Here is a 15060-nt window from a genome sequence, read left to right on the forward strand (position 1 = left end):
GACAAATCGGCTGTAGCTATATACTTGAATTGCGACGGAAAGTCTTACAAGTATCAGCTTGGTCCGCTGGGACAATGATGATTGGAGATACATGCAACTGAATACTGAACACTGGATACTCAATATCTGTTATTGATCATAAGTCACTCAGTAAAACCCAAACCCAAATTCTAAGTACACCAAAAGAACTCCTCTCAATCAATCATGCTTCTAGCCCGAGAATCTTCGTGATGTATTCAATGTCTGCGTATTTATCTCATTCGAGCCCATCATCTATACACATGAATGACCCATGTGAAAACACGCCATCGTTGCGCTTTACCAGTGTTGGTCATGATGCGGTGAAGTTTACATTGGGTGTCGGGTGAGGTACTGCTGGAGCTGGAAAAGGTCGACCCCGCTTACTTTGTCGTTATCTTATTGTCTAGCGGCTGCTTCTCGAACGGGAGCTAATTAGAAGACCATTTCAGTCAGCTACCGATGCACAGTTGGAATAGGATATACAGTATCGGGACACAAGACATGTGAGCGGACGGGAATGGGGGAGACAAGGCAAGGCAAAGCATCGAATTTTGAACCAACGAAGATGGCGGATTACGATCGAGGCTGGGCCAAAAAGCAGGATGATAGGGCAACGGTACAGGGCAAGAAGGAGAAGTCGCGCAAGGTGGATTAGAAACACATCAGAGGATGTGCGCGGAGAGGATATTGTGAACCATCGGCAAAATAATGGAGGAGAGCAGCCGACTCACCGAAATAAGGATGTTCTTGACTCTCCTGCGCCGTCAATCTCTCTTGATGATCATACCTCAACAACTTATCTAAAAAGTCAATTGCCTCATTCGAGATATATCTCTGGTTCTCCGACGTGATGAATCTCGACCATGGTTTGCGCGGATATCGTCCGAGTATATCATCGAATTGCGAGTCCAGGTCAATCTCATATCGTTCAAGGCTGTATCACATCCATCCTAGAATCAGCATCCCTTCCGTTCATGCAGACAGTCGATCTCAATTCGTTTTGACACTCACTAAATAAACAGTTCATCCGTCCCTAATACTTTGGTAATCTTCACCAATTGATCTGCGTTATCGTGTCCATGGAAAAATGGTTCTTTTCGGAATATCTAAGGGCGTTCAACCAAAACAATTAGTTCATCCTCGTCTGATCGCCTTCCTCATTGGCCCCACGGTCTTCCAATATTATTCATTTGGATTAAATTGATTGAGCCCGACTCACCATACTGGCGAACATACAGCCCAAACTCCACATATCCAAACTATAATCGTATTCTTGGAAGTCCACCAACAACTCTGGCCCTTTGAAATATCGTGATGCTACTCTGACGTTGTATTCTGTTCCTGGGTGGTAAAATTCTGCTAATCCCCAATCGATCAAACGGAGCTGCATGAAGACATAGCCGTCAGCGTGTGTAACATAGATGGGTGTCTTATTCTCCCTCGATATAAACGAATACCAGTGGTCATCGCAGTCCGCTTCCTGATGCTCTTCCCGATTCATGCACACAAGTCTGCTCTAGCTTCTCGCGGCCTTACACCGCTCGCTGCCATCCCGACCACCTGAAAGCCAAGAAAGACACTCACAGTCCTCTTCTCGTGATCAATCATGACGTTATGTGGCTTCACATCCCGGTGCATTATTCCTTTTGAATGACAGAAATCTAGTGCCTTGAGAAGTTCGAACATGTAGAATCGGACGTCGAAGTCGGTGAATTTGGGATAAAGGGTTTTGAATTCGACGTTCTGATAGGTCGCAAAGAAGATAGATCAGCGTATATCCTCCGACTACCTCCATTCTCCTATATTAATCGCTGCCTACTCTTGGAATGCGCATCGCAACCATTGTTGCTTGAGAACCGTAACTCCTCGCAGGGAGAGGTTGGACATCGAGGATCAAAGCGTGCTTCACTTACATTCACGTATTCCGTCACAATACTAGGCGTCTTACTCTGACTATCCCTCACCACATCCAACAGACTCACGACATTCGGCCCCCCCGCTAAATTCTGTAAAATCTTGATTTCTCTCTTGATCTTCTTCTTTTTCACTGGCTTCAGGACTTTAACTATACATTTGGCGTTTGTCGGTAGATGGATAGATTCGAAGACTTCAGAGTATTTCCCTCGGCCGACTTTACGGACTATCTCGTAGTTGTCTTGAATCCCCCATTGCACTACCAGGTTGTCTGCGAGGGTGATGTGCATGTGATCAGCAAACATCTCTGGGAAGTAAACATGGGCAAATTTCGTTCAGACAGACAGGGCTAAGTCATTTGAAAGACGGCAGCAGATGATATGAAATGTGATGCGATGGAATGTGATGAGATACGATAGAGGCGGACAAGGAGATCAAAGCTCGTTGGGAACATTGATTTTCCTCTTTCCAAGCTTGTGCTTTTGACAACAATATCAACGATATCAAAGCCTTTCCGCTTTCCATGCATCGCAATAGCAGGCGATGTCATGAAGTATAGCCTCGGACTCACCATAATCCCACCACGATCTCCCCAGCTTCTCATTGACATTAGCGTATACTCGGGCCTGATTATTTGTATATCGGAAGACGAATGACGAATGTGCGTGAGGCCAAATGTCCGTCATTGAGAGATTTGATGTTCCAGAAGAATGGTGAGGGAATGATGATTTGTCAGCTTCTCTTCACTACACTTCGATTCGGAGACAGATGCACATACCACGCTCCTGCCCGCTGCCATGTTATATACCTGACTGTCCGATATCTTCGAGGAAAGTGAGCTTGGCGGTCAGGTGGAATACGCAGCCTGTGCTGATCTTGCTTGATTATTGGTTTCCAAGCTTGATATCCGATATGAATGTGCTTGACGCTGATGTTGCTATCAGTGGCGAGCTCAGACAAGTATTGCTATGATGTGATGATGTTATGATGTTATGATAGAATTACTGATGATGATACAATCAACCAACATCAACCAAGGTGTACTCGAGTACTACTGCATTGATTGATGGTTGATAATCTTCTCAGTGAACCAGCAATCCAAGACACTCGCATAAGATCAAAGCCAAGCACGCGTGTGTCTATCAAATATCTCCGACCATACCCGAATGTGGCAGTCCCCTTAGAGTGGAGGTCGTCCACTCGATGATCATCCTGCTTTACGCTCTCGTGAAATGTCGTCATGATTATGATCGATCTGCAGATAAGATACGATGGAATGCGACGCGGTAAGATGAGATGAGATGTGACGAATTGCTGGAACTGCAGATCAGACCAAACTGAATTGAGGGTCATCTGTCGTCACTTTCAGTGCCATTATATATTCATGGCACATGCATCTCTCTTCCTCTGCTTTATCCCCTTCTCTTCCTCAAACCTCATCTTGCAGCTTTTCCTTCACTTACTCTTACTCGAGGCAATTCAATGGTCCTCCCTCTCGTGAGACCTGTAATCTTACGATCCACTCAAACGCTCTTGACCACTTCCAAACCTTTACTTCGTCCCTCCGTCCTTTCAAACTGCAGTCAAACTATCAATCGCAATCCCAGTGCCAGTAACAGTAATAAGCAAATCAGCAGTACCTCATCCAAGATGGTCGCTCCCGCCGGACTCTTCTCTAACCGATACACCGTCTCCGACATGCCCGACCTCACCGGCAAGATCGCCATCGTCACCGGCGGATCACGGGGGATCGGCGAGGCCTTAGTTGGTGACCTAGTTCAAAAGGGTTGTCAACTACACATTCTCGCCAGTACACCCGAGCACGCAGAAGAGACCATACAACACGTTTCCGAACATACACCCAACGCTCGGGATCTGATAACCTTCCACGAGGTCGATTTGGGAACATTCAGCTCGATCCTTTCCACCACGCAGAAATTGGCGGCTGAATTACCCAGATTGGACCTGTTATTCCTCATTGCCGGTATCGGAGTTGCGCCATTCGGTCTGACGAATGATGGGATAGGTAATCATTTCCAAGTGAATAACCTCTCACAAGTGCTCATCACGGATATCTTGTTGGATCTGATGAAGAAGACGTCGGCGGAGAAACAGGATAGCAATGATGAGATTGAGAAATACTCAACGAGGATCGTTTCCGAGTCTAGTGAGCTGCATAGGACGACGAATATGGATATAGCGTGTGATAATCTCGAGGAATTCTGTCATGAGAAAGATGCGTTGATGTTGTACGGTCGGTCCAAGTTGTTAAAGTGAGTGCAGGGTTACGAGTTATGAGTTATGAGTTGTACCTCTGTCTCCTTATCGTTCGGTCTGATGATCTGTTTGTCTGTCTGTCGTTCTGTTTTTCCGCTTCCTATTCTATTCAATTCAAACTTTATAAACTAATATAAACCTCACCCCAATCTCAATCTCAAACGCAAACTACCACGATCTGCATCTCATGAGCTACGCGCTAATCCTATCCGTATCGTCTCCGCAGCATCCTATTCATCCGCAAACTCGCCGAATCGCACCTCCCCTCCCTGACCTCCCCCTCGCCCATCCTCGCAGCTTCCGTGCATCCAGGCGGGGTAGCTACAGAGCAAGAAAGAGGTGCCGCCCAATCATACCCCGTTCTCGGGTCCGTCCTTGAAGCCGCGTCAAAAGTCCTATTCATGTCAAGGGAACAAGGTGCCGAGTCAGCTTTGTGGGCTGGGGTAGGCCAAAGCATGGCTACTCGTCGAGAAGAGACTCAGGGGAAATATTTCACCGAAGCAGATGGCAAAGTCGACACGGAGTCCAACCAGGCTAAAGATAAGGAACTGAGAGATAAGTTTTGGGAATTGAGTAAGAGGGTTTTACAGGAAAAAGCTGGGTACACCCTCAAGCATTAAATGAGTCAACTTCGAGTTTTATGGTTAGACTACGCTCACATCGCACACGATGAGCGGAATGACATCAAATATGTACAATAGTATTCAGCATGCATGTAATATTATCGTAATACCAGCTGCTCTCGTTGATACACTTAACTTGCAAGCATAGCCTGGGCGAATCGACAAACGACTTGGCTAAGTTATCATTTGCATAGTTTACACCCCCTCTCATCGTATTATATGTTATATCGCCAGAAAATGTCCTTCTTGATGTTACAAATTCCATCTTCTCCGTTAACATGCTCCTCAGGTGACCGTGTATGTACATGCAGTGGTAATGACGCCCGCCCACTGTCTATCCCGATTGGACTCGAAAAATGAAGGCCGTAGCGAGAAGCGGTCTTCCGCGATCACTGATCCGGATTCCTAGCTCGCAGTTGATCATATCTCGGCGGAAGATCACTAAGAGTGTCCCAACCAAATCACAAAAATCAGCATGACTCATCGGTACATCAGGTTCCCCTAGCCTCAGGAACTCAAGGCTACAATCCAGAAGTGGGATTTTCGAAAGGTGACTTACACAACTTCACCAGCATCTTCATGTTGGACAAACCTCGTCTCTGCACTAGCCGGATTCGTATTTCCACTTCCCTCGTTACTTGCGGGTCCGCTCGAGGGGGTGTTCGCATTGGCATTGGCATTGCCATTGATATTGATCTGTTGACTCGATGGTGTTTTCCTTATACTGCTCATTCTTCCTGGTGCAGTTCCCGCGGCAGCTCCTGTACCAAGCCCAGCTCCGAGTGTAGGCGCACCTCCATGTCCTATAGTAGCTCGATTGCTAGCTTCCGTCTCAGGTACACCCTCACTCCCAGCAATCGTTCCAGTAGCTTGTTGAGGAGTTTCGCCGCTTGTCCTAGGATTCGTCGTAGAGGGAGTCAACGGTATATTCGAATTTCTATTACTGTTGTTGTGACCATTAGACGCTTTCTCACTTGCCAGCGCCAACATCTCCGGCGTATTGTTACTTGAGGGAGTCATACTTCCCAGCCCGTTATTCGAGTGACTAGGGGTTTCCGGAGGATCGGGATATCGGAATGGCGAAGGTTCATACACGTCTCCATTCATCTCCACTTGTCTTCCCCCTTCCGGCGTGACATCTCCATCGCCATCCTCTACTAAATCTAATTGGTTCGATCTCCTATTCTTCTCCGCAGAATTCCTGCCCAGACCTAAACCGTAATTTCTTAGACCACCGGATTCCGATCGATCGTCTCGTCGAGCCCTTCGCTTGATACAGAAGAACAACAACAACGCCAAGAGGACTAAGAACGCTACTCCTCCGAGTGTTCCTCCGACGATCGCTCCCGTATGAGAAGAGCTAGACGATCCTCCAGATCCATCACTTCCACCTTGACTAGACCCGCCAACTCCAGAGACGGACGCAGTGGGTTGTCCGGCAGAGGTAGCGTACGTCATCGAGTCTCCGCTGGCGGTAGTTGGCGAGGAAGAGGTGATACAGTTCGTATTTCCCCCTCCCTGAACCCGATAGAGGGGAGTAGATCCCCCGGTCTGGTATTGTCCACTGTCGCTCATGAATAAGAGGAATTGGGTGTGCTCCTGGATATCGACTGTCCAGTCGTACGAGGTAGACGATTGATCTATGGGTAATTGGAATGCTGAACCGTGAGGGATTAGTCCGAATAACGACACCGGTTCTGTAGCGTTTTCGAGCCATGATACGCCCATTGTGCCGCAGGAAGAAGGATTGGAATCTGGGTTGACTGCGAAGGTGAAGTCATAGTTCAAGGAACTGGGTACACAAGAGGAGTCATCGGAACTACCAACAGCTATTTCACAGAACGATTGCGGTCAGCGAATGGGATCCCTTGTTTGCTCGTGTGACATCAGTTCGGACGGCCACTCACTGAGTACACTTGTTGTTCCTCCCGCTCCGAATCCAGTCGAGTCACTCATCGTCACCAAGAAATCCAGTCCAGCAGGTTGTTGGAGATTGAAACTCCATTCCGTTGATCCGCTTGGAATGGTGATATTCTCGATATGTCCCCCTGATACGATAATGGTCTGTGCGGGACGTCAGCAGCTTCTTCTTCTTCTTCTTTTTCTTCTTCATTTGGCAAGAACGACGGAATGGGAGCTCACAGGTACGAGGGATAAATGGTATGGTCCACTTCCACCTGACCTGTCGGGTTAAAGCCAGTCAGCATATCTCTTATTCGGGTGCGAAGGCACGAAACTGCACAGCGAATGTGTGAGGATGACTGGGCTTACCATTGTATAGTAAAGTTCTGGCATTGTACCGGAGTACTTGTGCTGAAGGTGAACGCGGAGATCGAAGGCAGGAACAGTGTCACGAGTCCAAGGGGAAGCAGATGGCTATGAGGCCAGGCCAACCTGTGGAGTATTCAACAATCGATCAGCGAGACATAGCATGGACAGATATGCTGTGAAACTGACCTCATTTTGGATGCACTAGACTGCCGGTACGCGGATAGCAAGCAAGGATGAAGGGGGTAATAGCGAGAATCGATTCTACGAATCCAAGTGTATGTCGTTTTGCGTCTCTTGTGGCATGCTCGCTGGGCAATAAAACCTCGTGAAGCGAGAAGGAAAATTGTTCGACCTGAGTATCCTTCAATAGATACTCAGACCTTCCTTTGAGTGCGTGTGATTGGTCGCGGTCCGGCGTGGGCAGTGGTGAGACGAGACAAAAGAGGAGATTCACCGGATTCGAATAACGATAGAATTGTGAGACCAGACGTTTATTCCAGGTTGCAGAAGGGTGAATTGGGGTTGGGTCGGAAGTGCCCTACACTACACGATGTTCCGGTGTCTGTGTCCAATTGATTGACTTAGGTGTGTGCAATCCAGTCAACGGCGTGAGTAGGAAATTGATGGAAAAACGATCAAAGCTCAACACAACTTTTCGCTTTCGCCGTTTCCCATCAAAGATATGATTATGATTTCCATACTCGTACAATCATAAATAAATCATCATGACGTCTTCTTCTCTTAGTACGTTATCACCTGTCATTCGACCCAGGGGTACAGTCGTACAAGGAGTATAACCCGTTATCTCGTGCTCAACGAAGTTTCAGAGTAGTAACCCTTTTGAAATAAAGCATGATGCGCACATGAAAGTGGAACCGACCTCCACAGGAAAACACAAGAATCCGGTTGTAAGGGTGGATCCTACTCCGATCAATGATGTCATGTCTAACAAGCTTAGGGTAGGACGCTTTCTCCATAGAAGCGTCGTGCAGGCAGGACTGCGAGATTCCAGTAAAACATGTAAAATATCATGAAGGCCTTGCATGAGGGGCCACTCCATATGTATGCCCTGAGTCACTCCTCAATGAGTAAGGGAATACTAGGGATATAAGGGGGATAAGGGGAAAAGAAGACAAGAGAAACAGAAGGTGTTCGTACGATACCGTAATTCGTACCGAGACCGACAAAAACCTGAATCAGATCCATGATTCCACGGTTTCCGTCAAAAGGTACGGCTCACCCGGATGGAAAACGTCATTCCAGCACTTGTCCCGGGCCGCCGTGTGCGAAGTCTGACTGCATACTCATATTCCCATATGTAGTATTCAGATTGAATACGTGCACGCATTCATCCTCTACAAAATCAAGTAAATACAATCCTCCATTCCATCCATCGTTCCGGCCTCTGATATTTCATTCTTCCAGACATGATCACACTCATACCCATATTGTCCAAAATGACGGTGGGCCGATATGCCAATGTATATGTATACTGAGCCGATATCCTAGAAGATCCTGTTAACGACTTTATCCAATTTAGTCTGAGGATTATTCTGCCAATCTTCCTCAGCTTGGACCGTCATCTCCTCCAGTTCAGGTATTCCAGTCTTGAAATCCATCTCAGTGGCCTCGATGCCGAACCAGCTTTCTTGGAATTTGATGACATTTCGTACTTTCCAGCCGATGCACAGAACGACGAAGATGAATACCGCCATGTAAGTGAACAGGAAGTCCGCCACGGCGAATGTACCAGGTGCGAAGAAGTAATATCCCCTAAGTTACCAAACAGCGTCTCGTCGTCAGCGCGATCCAATGTGACACATACAAAGCGGATACCCCAAAAATCCGAAAAGGATGGATAGCGACGAAGAAGAAGAGAAGCGAAGAAGAGACACCCACGAGAAAATCAGAGCGATAGGCGACCAGAAGAGAGCCCACCATGCTGACCAAGGTTGGAAGTATCCTCTCGCAGGTAGGAACGAGTTGGTGAGCCCCTGAGCTTTCATACCTGCTCGGAAACGGATATAAGAGCTGCAATATGTTGTTTGCGAGCGGTCAAAATTCTGAGACGCGTTCTCATGCATATACAGAGAAGATTATAACTCACGCAGCGACGGCTATCCAAGTGATCATTTGTGTGGCAGCAGTCAGGTTGATGAACCAACTCAGGACTAGGCCGACAATTTGAGTCAGTCTTTTCCTTTTACTTGGTCTACAGTCACATCACATTGGCCAGAGAGGGACACACACCGGTTGCACTTCCACTGCCAAGAGCCATGAATGACAAGCATCCCAGAGCGAGGACTACCAGGACGCAGACGTATGGGAGACCGTGTTTGTTGGTTCGAGTGACGATCTTAGGTGCATGCCCCTCGAGACCTAAGCATTGAAAACCAGTATTCTTAGCCTTGGCGCCGCTGTAAGATCGCAATGAACGATTTGACTCACCCATGCAATATAGTGTTCGACTCGCAGCGAAAGCCATGGAAGAGGTCGAAGAGAAGAGCGAGATCAAAAGACCGGCAGTAAGGATAGACGGGAGGTACGGGATACCCAGTCGGTTCATATTGATGATGTACTACAGTACAGTATAGCACATCACGCTGATTAGCACGGAATCTCGTTCCGTGGGCGTTAGGTGGGATTACTTACGGGTGACTTGGCAGCACCAGAAGCACCGAGAAGACTAGGATCGTTCGCTGGAGCATTGAGACCAGCGAAGAAAGCACCACCGACGTAGAATCCCAAGATCCTGTAGATTGTCGAATTGAAAGCCTTGGGTAAGACTCGTCGAGGGTGTTGAACCTCTCCTGCGACCAAAGAGATGTAATCGGGACCGACCTATCGATGTTGTCCACCAGTAACGCTGTCAGCTTTGCAGATCTGTATAAGAGGAAGAGAGATCACTGACAATACCGTATGCTGCCCATTGGATCGCACGCCACACGTTTTGAGCAGCGTCGACGCCGGTGACACCGGCAAAAGGTCCAGGATCTTTCCAGAATCTGTTGGGAATCACATCAAGTCCATAAGCCGTGATGGTCTCTACCATTGGCCATATGAGACTTAAGGAGTCGGGACGAAATTCGACCAGAAATAATGAGACTATACAGAACAAGACGAGGCGAGCAGAGACGACTAAAGACGAGAGGTCTCTGTGAGAGGTGAAAGGGGGAAGGGGAGGGGAACGGCGAGGAGAGGCGAGGAGAGGTGAGGAGAGGCGAGGAGGGGCGAGGAAGGGCAAGGAGGGGCGAGGAGGGGCGGGGAGGGGCGAGGAGGGGCGGAGCGGAGGGGGAGACGAGGCCAAAGTAAACGAAAGGAGGCGAGGAAAGACACGACATGACAAGACGAGGGGCAGGTGGTACAGGCCGATACAAGAGAAAGCCCGGACGCTTACCTGAATCCGTATTTGTCATGCTTGGGATTACCACCGACCATGACGATGAAAGTAAACAGGAATGCACCGAAGATCATGAAGATCTTCAGGATACTGATCCAGAATTCTGCGAACCAGTATAAGCCGCTGCATATTGACTTGAAGACGTTGAGACTGCAGTCACTCACCTGTCTCACCGTAGATTCTTACGTTGAATACTTGAACAGCTACCAGAAGGGCCAGGCCCACCGCGATGACCACAGCGGGAGTAAGGTCCGGTGCCCAATACGCAATCAAGACGTTCATAGCTAGTTTGACACATCAGGATTCGTATACCGCCGAACGCGCTTGAGTCTGCAGAGACTCGAGTGAGGTAGACACTCACACGTGAATTCTCCGCAGATAAGGGAGACTTGACAGATGAAATAATTCCCTACGGAGACGAACAGAATTTAGTGAGAGGACAGTTATAGCTGAGAGGCGGCGCGAGGACTTACAACCCAAAGAGAAACCCATCGAAGGGTCCAAGAATCGAGTAGCATAGTAGATGAAGCCTCCTTCAACGGGGAAGAGGGTGCACATCTCGACAAGACAATTACTGATTCCCTACAGTTGCCAATGCGATCCGGGTCAGTGAATGATTCCTGAAATCTCAAGCGGGCCTCGAGCGGACCTACCCAGATCACTGTCGACCAGAGCGAGACTCCGAGCAGCAGAGCAAGCGGTCCTCCAGTCAATGGTTTACCAATGCTCAGAAAGACTGAACTTCCGATGGCGCCGCTTATGGCAATGAGCTGGAGGTGTCGCATCTTGAGACCTCTACAGATGATGAGCAGCGGTGTCAGAAGAAGTTTCCACGTGATCTTAGCCGAAAACAGACCGTTGCCCTACCTGTATGAGGTATTTCTGAACAAGGTTTCGGTCGGGGCATGGTCCGTATCGAAGGTCTGTACTTGTACGCCCATACCATCGTTATAGTCTTTAGGTGTGATAGAGCCCTCGCCTTCGAGTCGTGTCACACCGACATTAGAGGCTGAGGTCGAATGATTACTTGAACCCGACATCCTTTCGTTATCGTTTCCTCCTCGAGTCGACTGGAAACGTAGATAAAGAAGATTGGTAGATGGGGTTCTCGCTGATCACACTCATCCCCTCCCTCTCCTCCATATATATGTATGTATTCTGGCTATATCAGCATGACGGATGGGAGGCGGCAGCGTTAACTTATCGAATGAAGTGAAAGAAAGACGTTCAATTGGACTGACTAGATTTTCAGGTACGCGCATTTAACCGTCCTTTGGGACCCTGACCCCAAAGGGAGGGATTACGTTATCACATCGACTTCGGTTGGCGCGGTGGAAATAATTAACTTAGCAGAACAGGACCGAAAATCGGATTTTGTGAGGCAGCTTGCTCTGCGCTGCCTGCTCGTCCTGATCCTGTTGAATCTTTTGCTTCTAGGAGCAGTTACAGACGCCCTCTGAGATAACTAAACGCCTTACCATTTGTCGAATGCCTTTAGCCTATCCAGCTGTCGCGTGCCAAGCAATTACATCATAGCGCAAGGATCACGGCTAAAGCGGCGCACATCTGATGTCGTCCTCCTTATCACGAGACCTATTGTACGCTAACGCTTAGCAGTGGAGGTATTCGATATCAATGAGAAGGATCCCATCTGCGTAGTCTTGCAGCTTCGGTAATCCCGATGGTGGTGCATTCTCGGGTCACCATATGCATGATCTGGGATGGTGCACTGGTCCACTGCTGCTGTGTCGTGGCAGAAAGTGATCAGATTGTACTCAAATGTTCGTGTCGGCGCCTCGGATCCACATTGATGATCGTCGGCTCTACGGTGCCAATATACACTATGCTGTTGATCGCCATGGGTGATCTAGGCGCAAAAAGGAGCACGAAATGTCTCAAAAGGGCAAATCGTGTACAACTTGGACATGGGTGTGCGGAGCGATGGCGCAATCTAACGTCGAAGTATATATACGTTCATGTATGATTTCTACAATTTCGAAGGTCTATATGCTTGGCCATTCAATCTCTCTCTAGTCACTCGGAAACACTCAGGCAATCCAGTCCCTGCCCATGATGAACCTTGTACTAGCTTCGCCAATCCTCGTGAACATGTGAAAGTACGGGCCATCCCATGTCCGTTGTGTCCGCAGCTCATCCATTGTCCTGCTTTGCCCGGCACAGCGCCGACAAAAGGCACTTCGTCCGAGCTCTGTGGCGAGAAGAATCATCCATAGTCAGCCCATCCCCTGAGTTTGACCTTCATATGATATGTCACTCACCAACCCAATGATGCCGCTCCATGAACGATCGTATCGAACTGCGAAGCCAGTCTCTGGCGCTTTGTCCCTAGAAGAGTATACATCGATCATTTAGCGACAATTGACTCCCATAAGGCCCGGAAACAAAGCGAAATCCCAACGCACCAACCGAAAACTTCCTTGCCTAGAGTCTTCACGCACTCAGTGATAGGTTGGAAGTCCTTCAACCTATCGTCATATTGTCGTTCTGAATTTTCCTCCACATAGCTTTCCAGAGCATCTTGCGCAGGTTGAACACCACCAAACAAGACTGCTCCGTCTGATGTTGATCGTGGATTGATGGAGAACAAGCCTTCCTTGTATATCACAGCATAAGAGTTGCTCAAAGCCTTTGATCCGGAATGCGTGCTCGGTGGATAGACTAAATTACACATATGTGGAATAGGCGTGATACCCTTCTTGGTCTCGGGTAGGAGGTACCCCGCGTAGGCGTTGGTATTGTGTATAACGGTCGGTGTCCTGATGCTCCCTCGATCGGTGTGGACCACCCAGTCATTGCTGCGTCCACTGACGGATGTGACGGGTGTAAGGGTTTGGATATTTAATCCCAACGACAGACAGCGTTTGATGACGAATTCGACTAATCGTCGCAACAAGCCCCAGGATCAGCTGTGTTTGCGGGAGTGTTGGCTTGTACGCAAGGGATAAAGACATACCCAGCTTCCAGGGGTGCAACGTTGCCGCGGGCGAAGCATACACAGCTTTTGCCCCTTTGATGCGAGAAACCCGTTCAGCTTCGATTGGGTCGAGTATGACATCCGTGAAGCTGGAGTCGCCGCCAGCGGCTTCGAAAGCTCTCATCGTCTCGGCTGCTCTCTCGACCATCGTATCGTCCATCATCACATCCATCTATGGGTGTGTCCATCAGCTTCTTGAGCAGAAGGGATTGCTGCGCACTGATCACCTGGTATACATACGGTCTTTCCGTCCCACACTTCACATTCGATCTTGTTTTGCTTGATAAAGTTGACGAGCGCGTCTTTCGTCTCTTTCTCGTTTGCCAGAATCTGATCATAACACGGGACCATCAGCAACATATCATCAAGCAGGACCGAAGGGATATTGTGAGACTCGCTTTGAGCGCTTGTTCATTTCCGAATCTTTTGGCATATTCCGTGAATCCCCTCCATAGGTCAGGCTTACAATGACCTGCATTTCGACCTGTCGCTCCCGAACACAGCTCTCGGGCTTCTAGCATTACCACTGACTTGGGAGGACTCGGAGATTCCAGCAAATTGAGCGCAGTGAGTGCCCCCGAGATCTACCGGTAGAAATATCAGCTTTGGATAGGTCCACTTGGAGATGTTGCAGCTTGGGCAAGACAAGTAGCTTACCCCGGAGCCGATGATGACCACATCTACACTGCTCGGCAGATTCTCGCTGCTTCTGAAGTCGAGAAGCGGGTTGCTTCGCACAGTACCTAGCCAATGAGAGATACTCATCCCACTTTCGATCGGTAGTCCGAGTACATCGTTATCAAGCTTAAGGTTGGATATCGAGCTGTTCTCCATACCTACTGGAGGTAAGCCTATATCGTGCTTGCTCGATGACATCTTGGGTCGCTGGTGACGCGAAGTGTAGGCGGGTGTGGGAGATAGTGGATGAAGAAATATGCATCGCGGAGGTATACAAGTACGTATCGAGCATCGTTGGCTAGATAAGTAGGCTGAAGTGCATTATTGTCAAGTGGAAGCACGATGAACAAGAATTACAGCATTCCGACCGCAACCGCCGAATCATGCTTAATTCGCCGTTGCGCTTACGGTTAGGAATCCCTGAGCTAATGAGTTGGACAAATTCGGTTCAGCTTCCGATACGTAGCTTGCTCTTCGCAGACCGTGATGGTGCACCTCAACTCTCTTCTTCTTCCCCTTCTCTCCCTCTCCTCCTGGCTGGACTGTGTCACGCAGGGCGATTCAGTTTGCATCATATGACACTTGTAGGTCTGCTTGCTCAGCTGATCCAGTCTGTCGAGACCAGGTTTTTGACAAACGCCGTCTGTCCATGTCTAAGCATCTCTCAATTGCTCCTTGCCAAACAGAGCCTCTCTTGAACGAGAGCTATTGGAGATGTAGGTGAATGAGTTGTTCAGTGCTCTGCCCCTAGGAGTATGTGTGGGATACACTGTGCGCTATCGACTGACTTGGCTAATGTACCGTTCCCGGCTTTGCGGAAAGTCTATTGATACTGGTAAGGTGACGAGGTGGGCGACAAAGTACATATGACCTGCAGCCCT

At 48.6% G+C, this 15060-nt stretch overlaps 5 protein-coding genes across 5 annotated transcripts; 1 reads left to right on the plus strand and 4 right to left on the minus strand.

Moving 5' to 3' along the window:
* Positions 1–417: 417 nt before the first annotated feature.
* I303_106700 (casein kinase II subunit alpha) lies at positions 418–2734 on the minus strand (the record flags this gene model as incomplete). Its single annotated transcript, XM_018411913.2, has 8 exons — positions 418–449; positions 753–955; positions 1033–1127; positions 1241–1405; positions 1606–1764; positions 1935–2206; positions 2507–2561; positions 2714–2734. 8 exons carry the CDS (start codon positions 2732–2734, stop codon positions 418–420), a joined length of 1002 nt encoding a protein of 333 aa, XP_018259114.2.
* An 851-nt stretch (positions 2735–3585) lies between these two features.
* On the plus strand, positions 3586–4832 carry I303_106701 (uncharacterized protein; the record flags this gene model as incomplete). Its single annotated transcript, XM_018411912.1, has 2 exons — positions 3586–4208; positions 4439–4832. 2 exons carry the CDS (start codon positions 3586–3588, stop codon positions 4830–4832), a joined length of 1017 nt encoding a protein of 338 aa, XP_018259113.1.
* Positions 4833–5224: 392 nt separating this feature from the next.
* I303_106702 (uncharacterized protein) lies at positions 5225–7297 on the minus strand (the record flags this gene model as incomplete). Its single annotated transcript, XM_018411911.2, has 6 exons — positions 5225–5276; positions 5395–6664; positions 6743–6899; positions 6978–7017; positions 7107–7229; positions 7293–7297. 6 exons carry the CDS (start codon positions 7295–7297, stop codon positions 5225–5227), a joined length of 1647 nt encoding a protein of 548 aa, XP_018259112.2.
* A 1314-nt stretch (positions 7298–8611) lies between these two features.
* Positions 8612–11291, minus strand: I303_106703 (uncharacterized protein; the record flags this gene model as incomplete). The annotated part of the gene is made up of 12 exons (XM_018411910.1): positions 8612–8879; positions 9006–9137; positions 9214–9277; positions 9357–9485; positions 9555–9684; positions 9759–9947; positions 10018–10111; positions 10504–10609; positions 10671–10790; positions 10868–10915; positions 10980–11088; positions 11160–11291. 12 exons carry the CDS (start codon positions 11289–11291, stop codon positions 8612–8614), a joined length of 1521 nt encoding a protein of 506 aa, XP_018259111.1.
* A 1202-nt stretch (positions 11292–12493) lies between these two features.
* I303_106704 (uncharacterized protein) lies at positions 12494–14377 on the minus strand (the record flags this gene model as incomplete). The annotated part of the gene is made up of 7 exons (XM_065969419.1): positions 12494–12715; positions 12786–12852; positions 12930–13404; positions 13481–13673; positions 13742–13831; positions 13900–14085; positions 14159–14377. The coding sequence occupies 7 exons, from the start codon at positions 14375–14377 to the stop codon at positions 12494–12496; spliced, it is 1452 nt and encodes a 483-aa protein (XP_065825491.1).
* Between the last annotated feature and the right edge of the window lie 683 nt (positions 14378–15060).

This window comes from Kwoniella dejecticola, chromosome 8 (genome assembly GCF_000512565.2).
Source record: "Kwoniella dejecticola CBS 10117 chromosome 8, complete sequence".
NCBI lineage: Eukaryota > Fungi > Basidiomycota > Tremellomycetes > Tremellales > Cryptococcaceae > Kwoniella > Kwoniella dejecticola.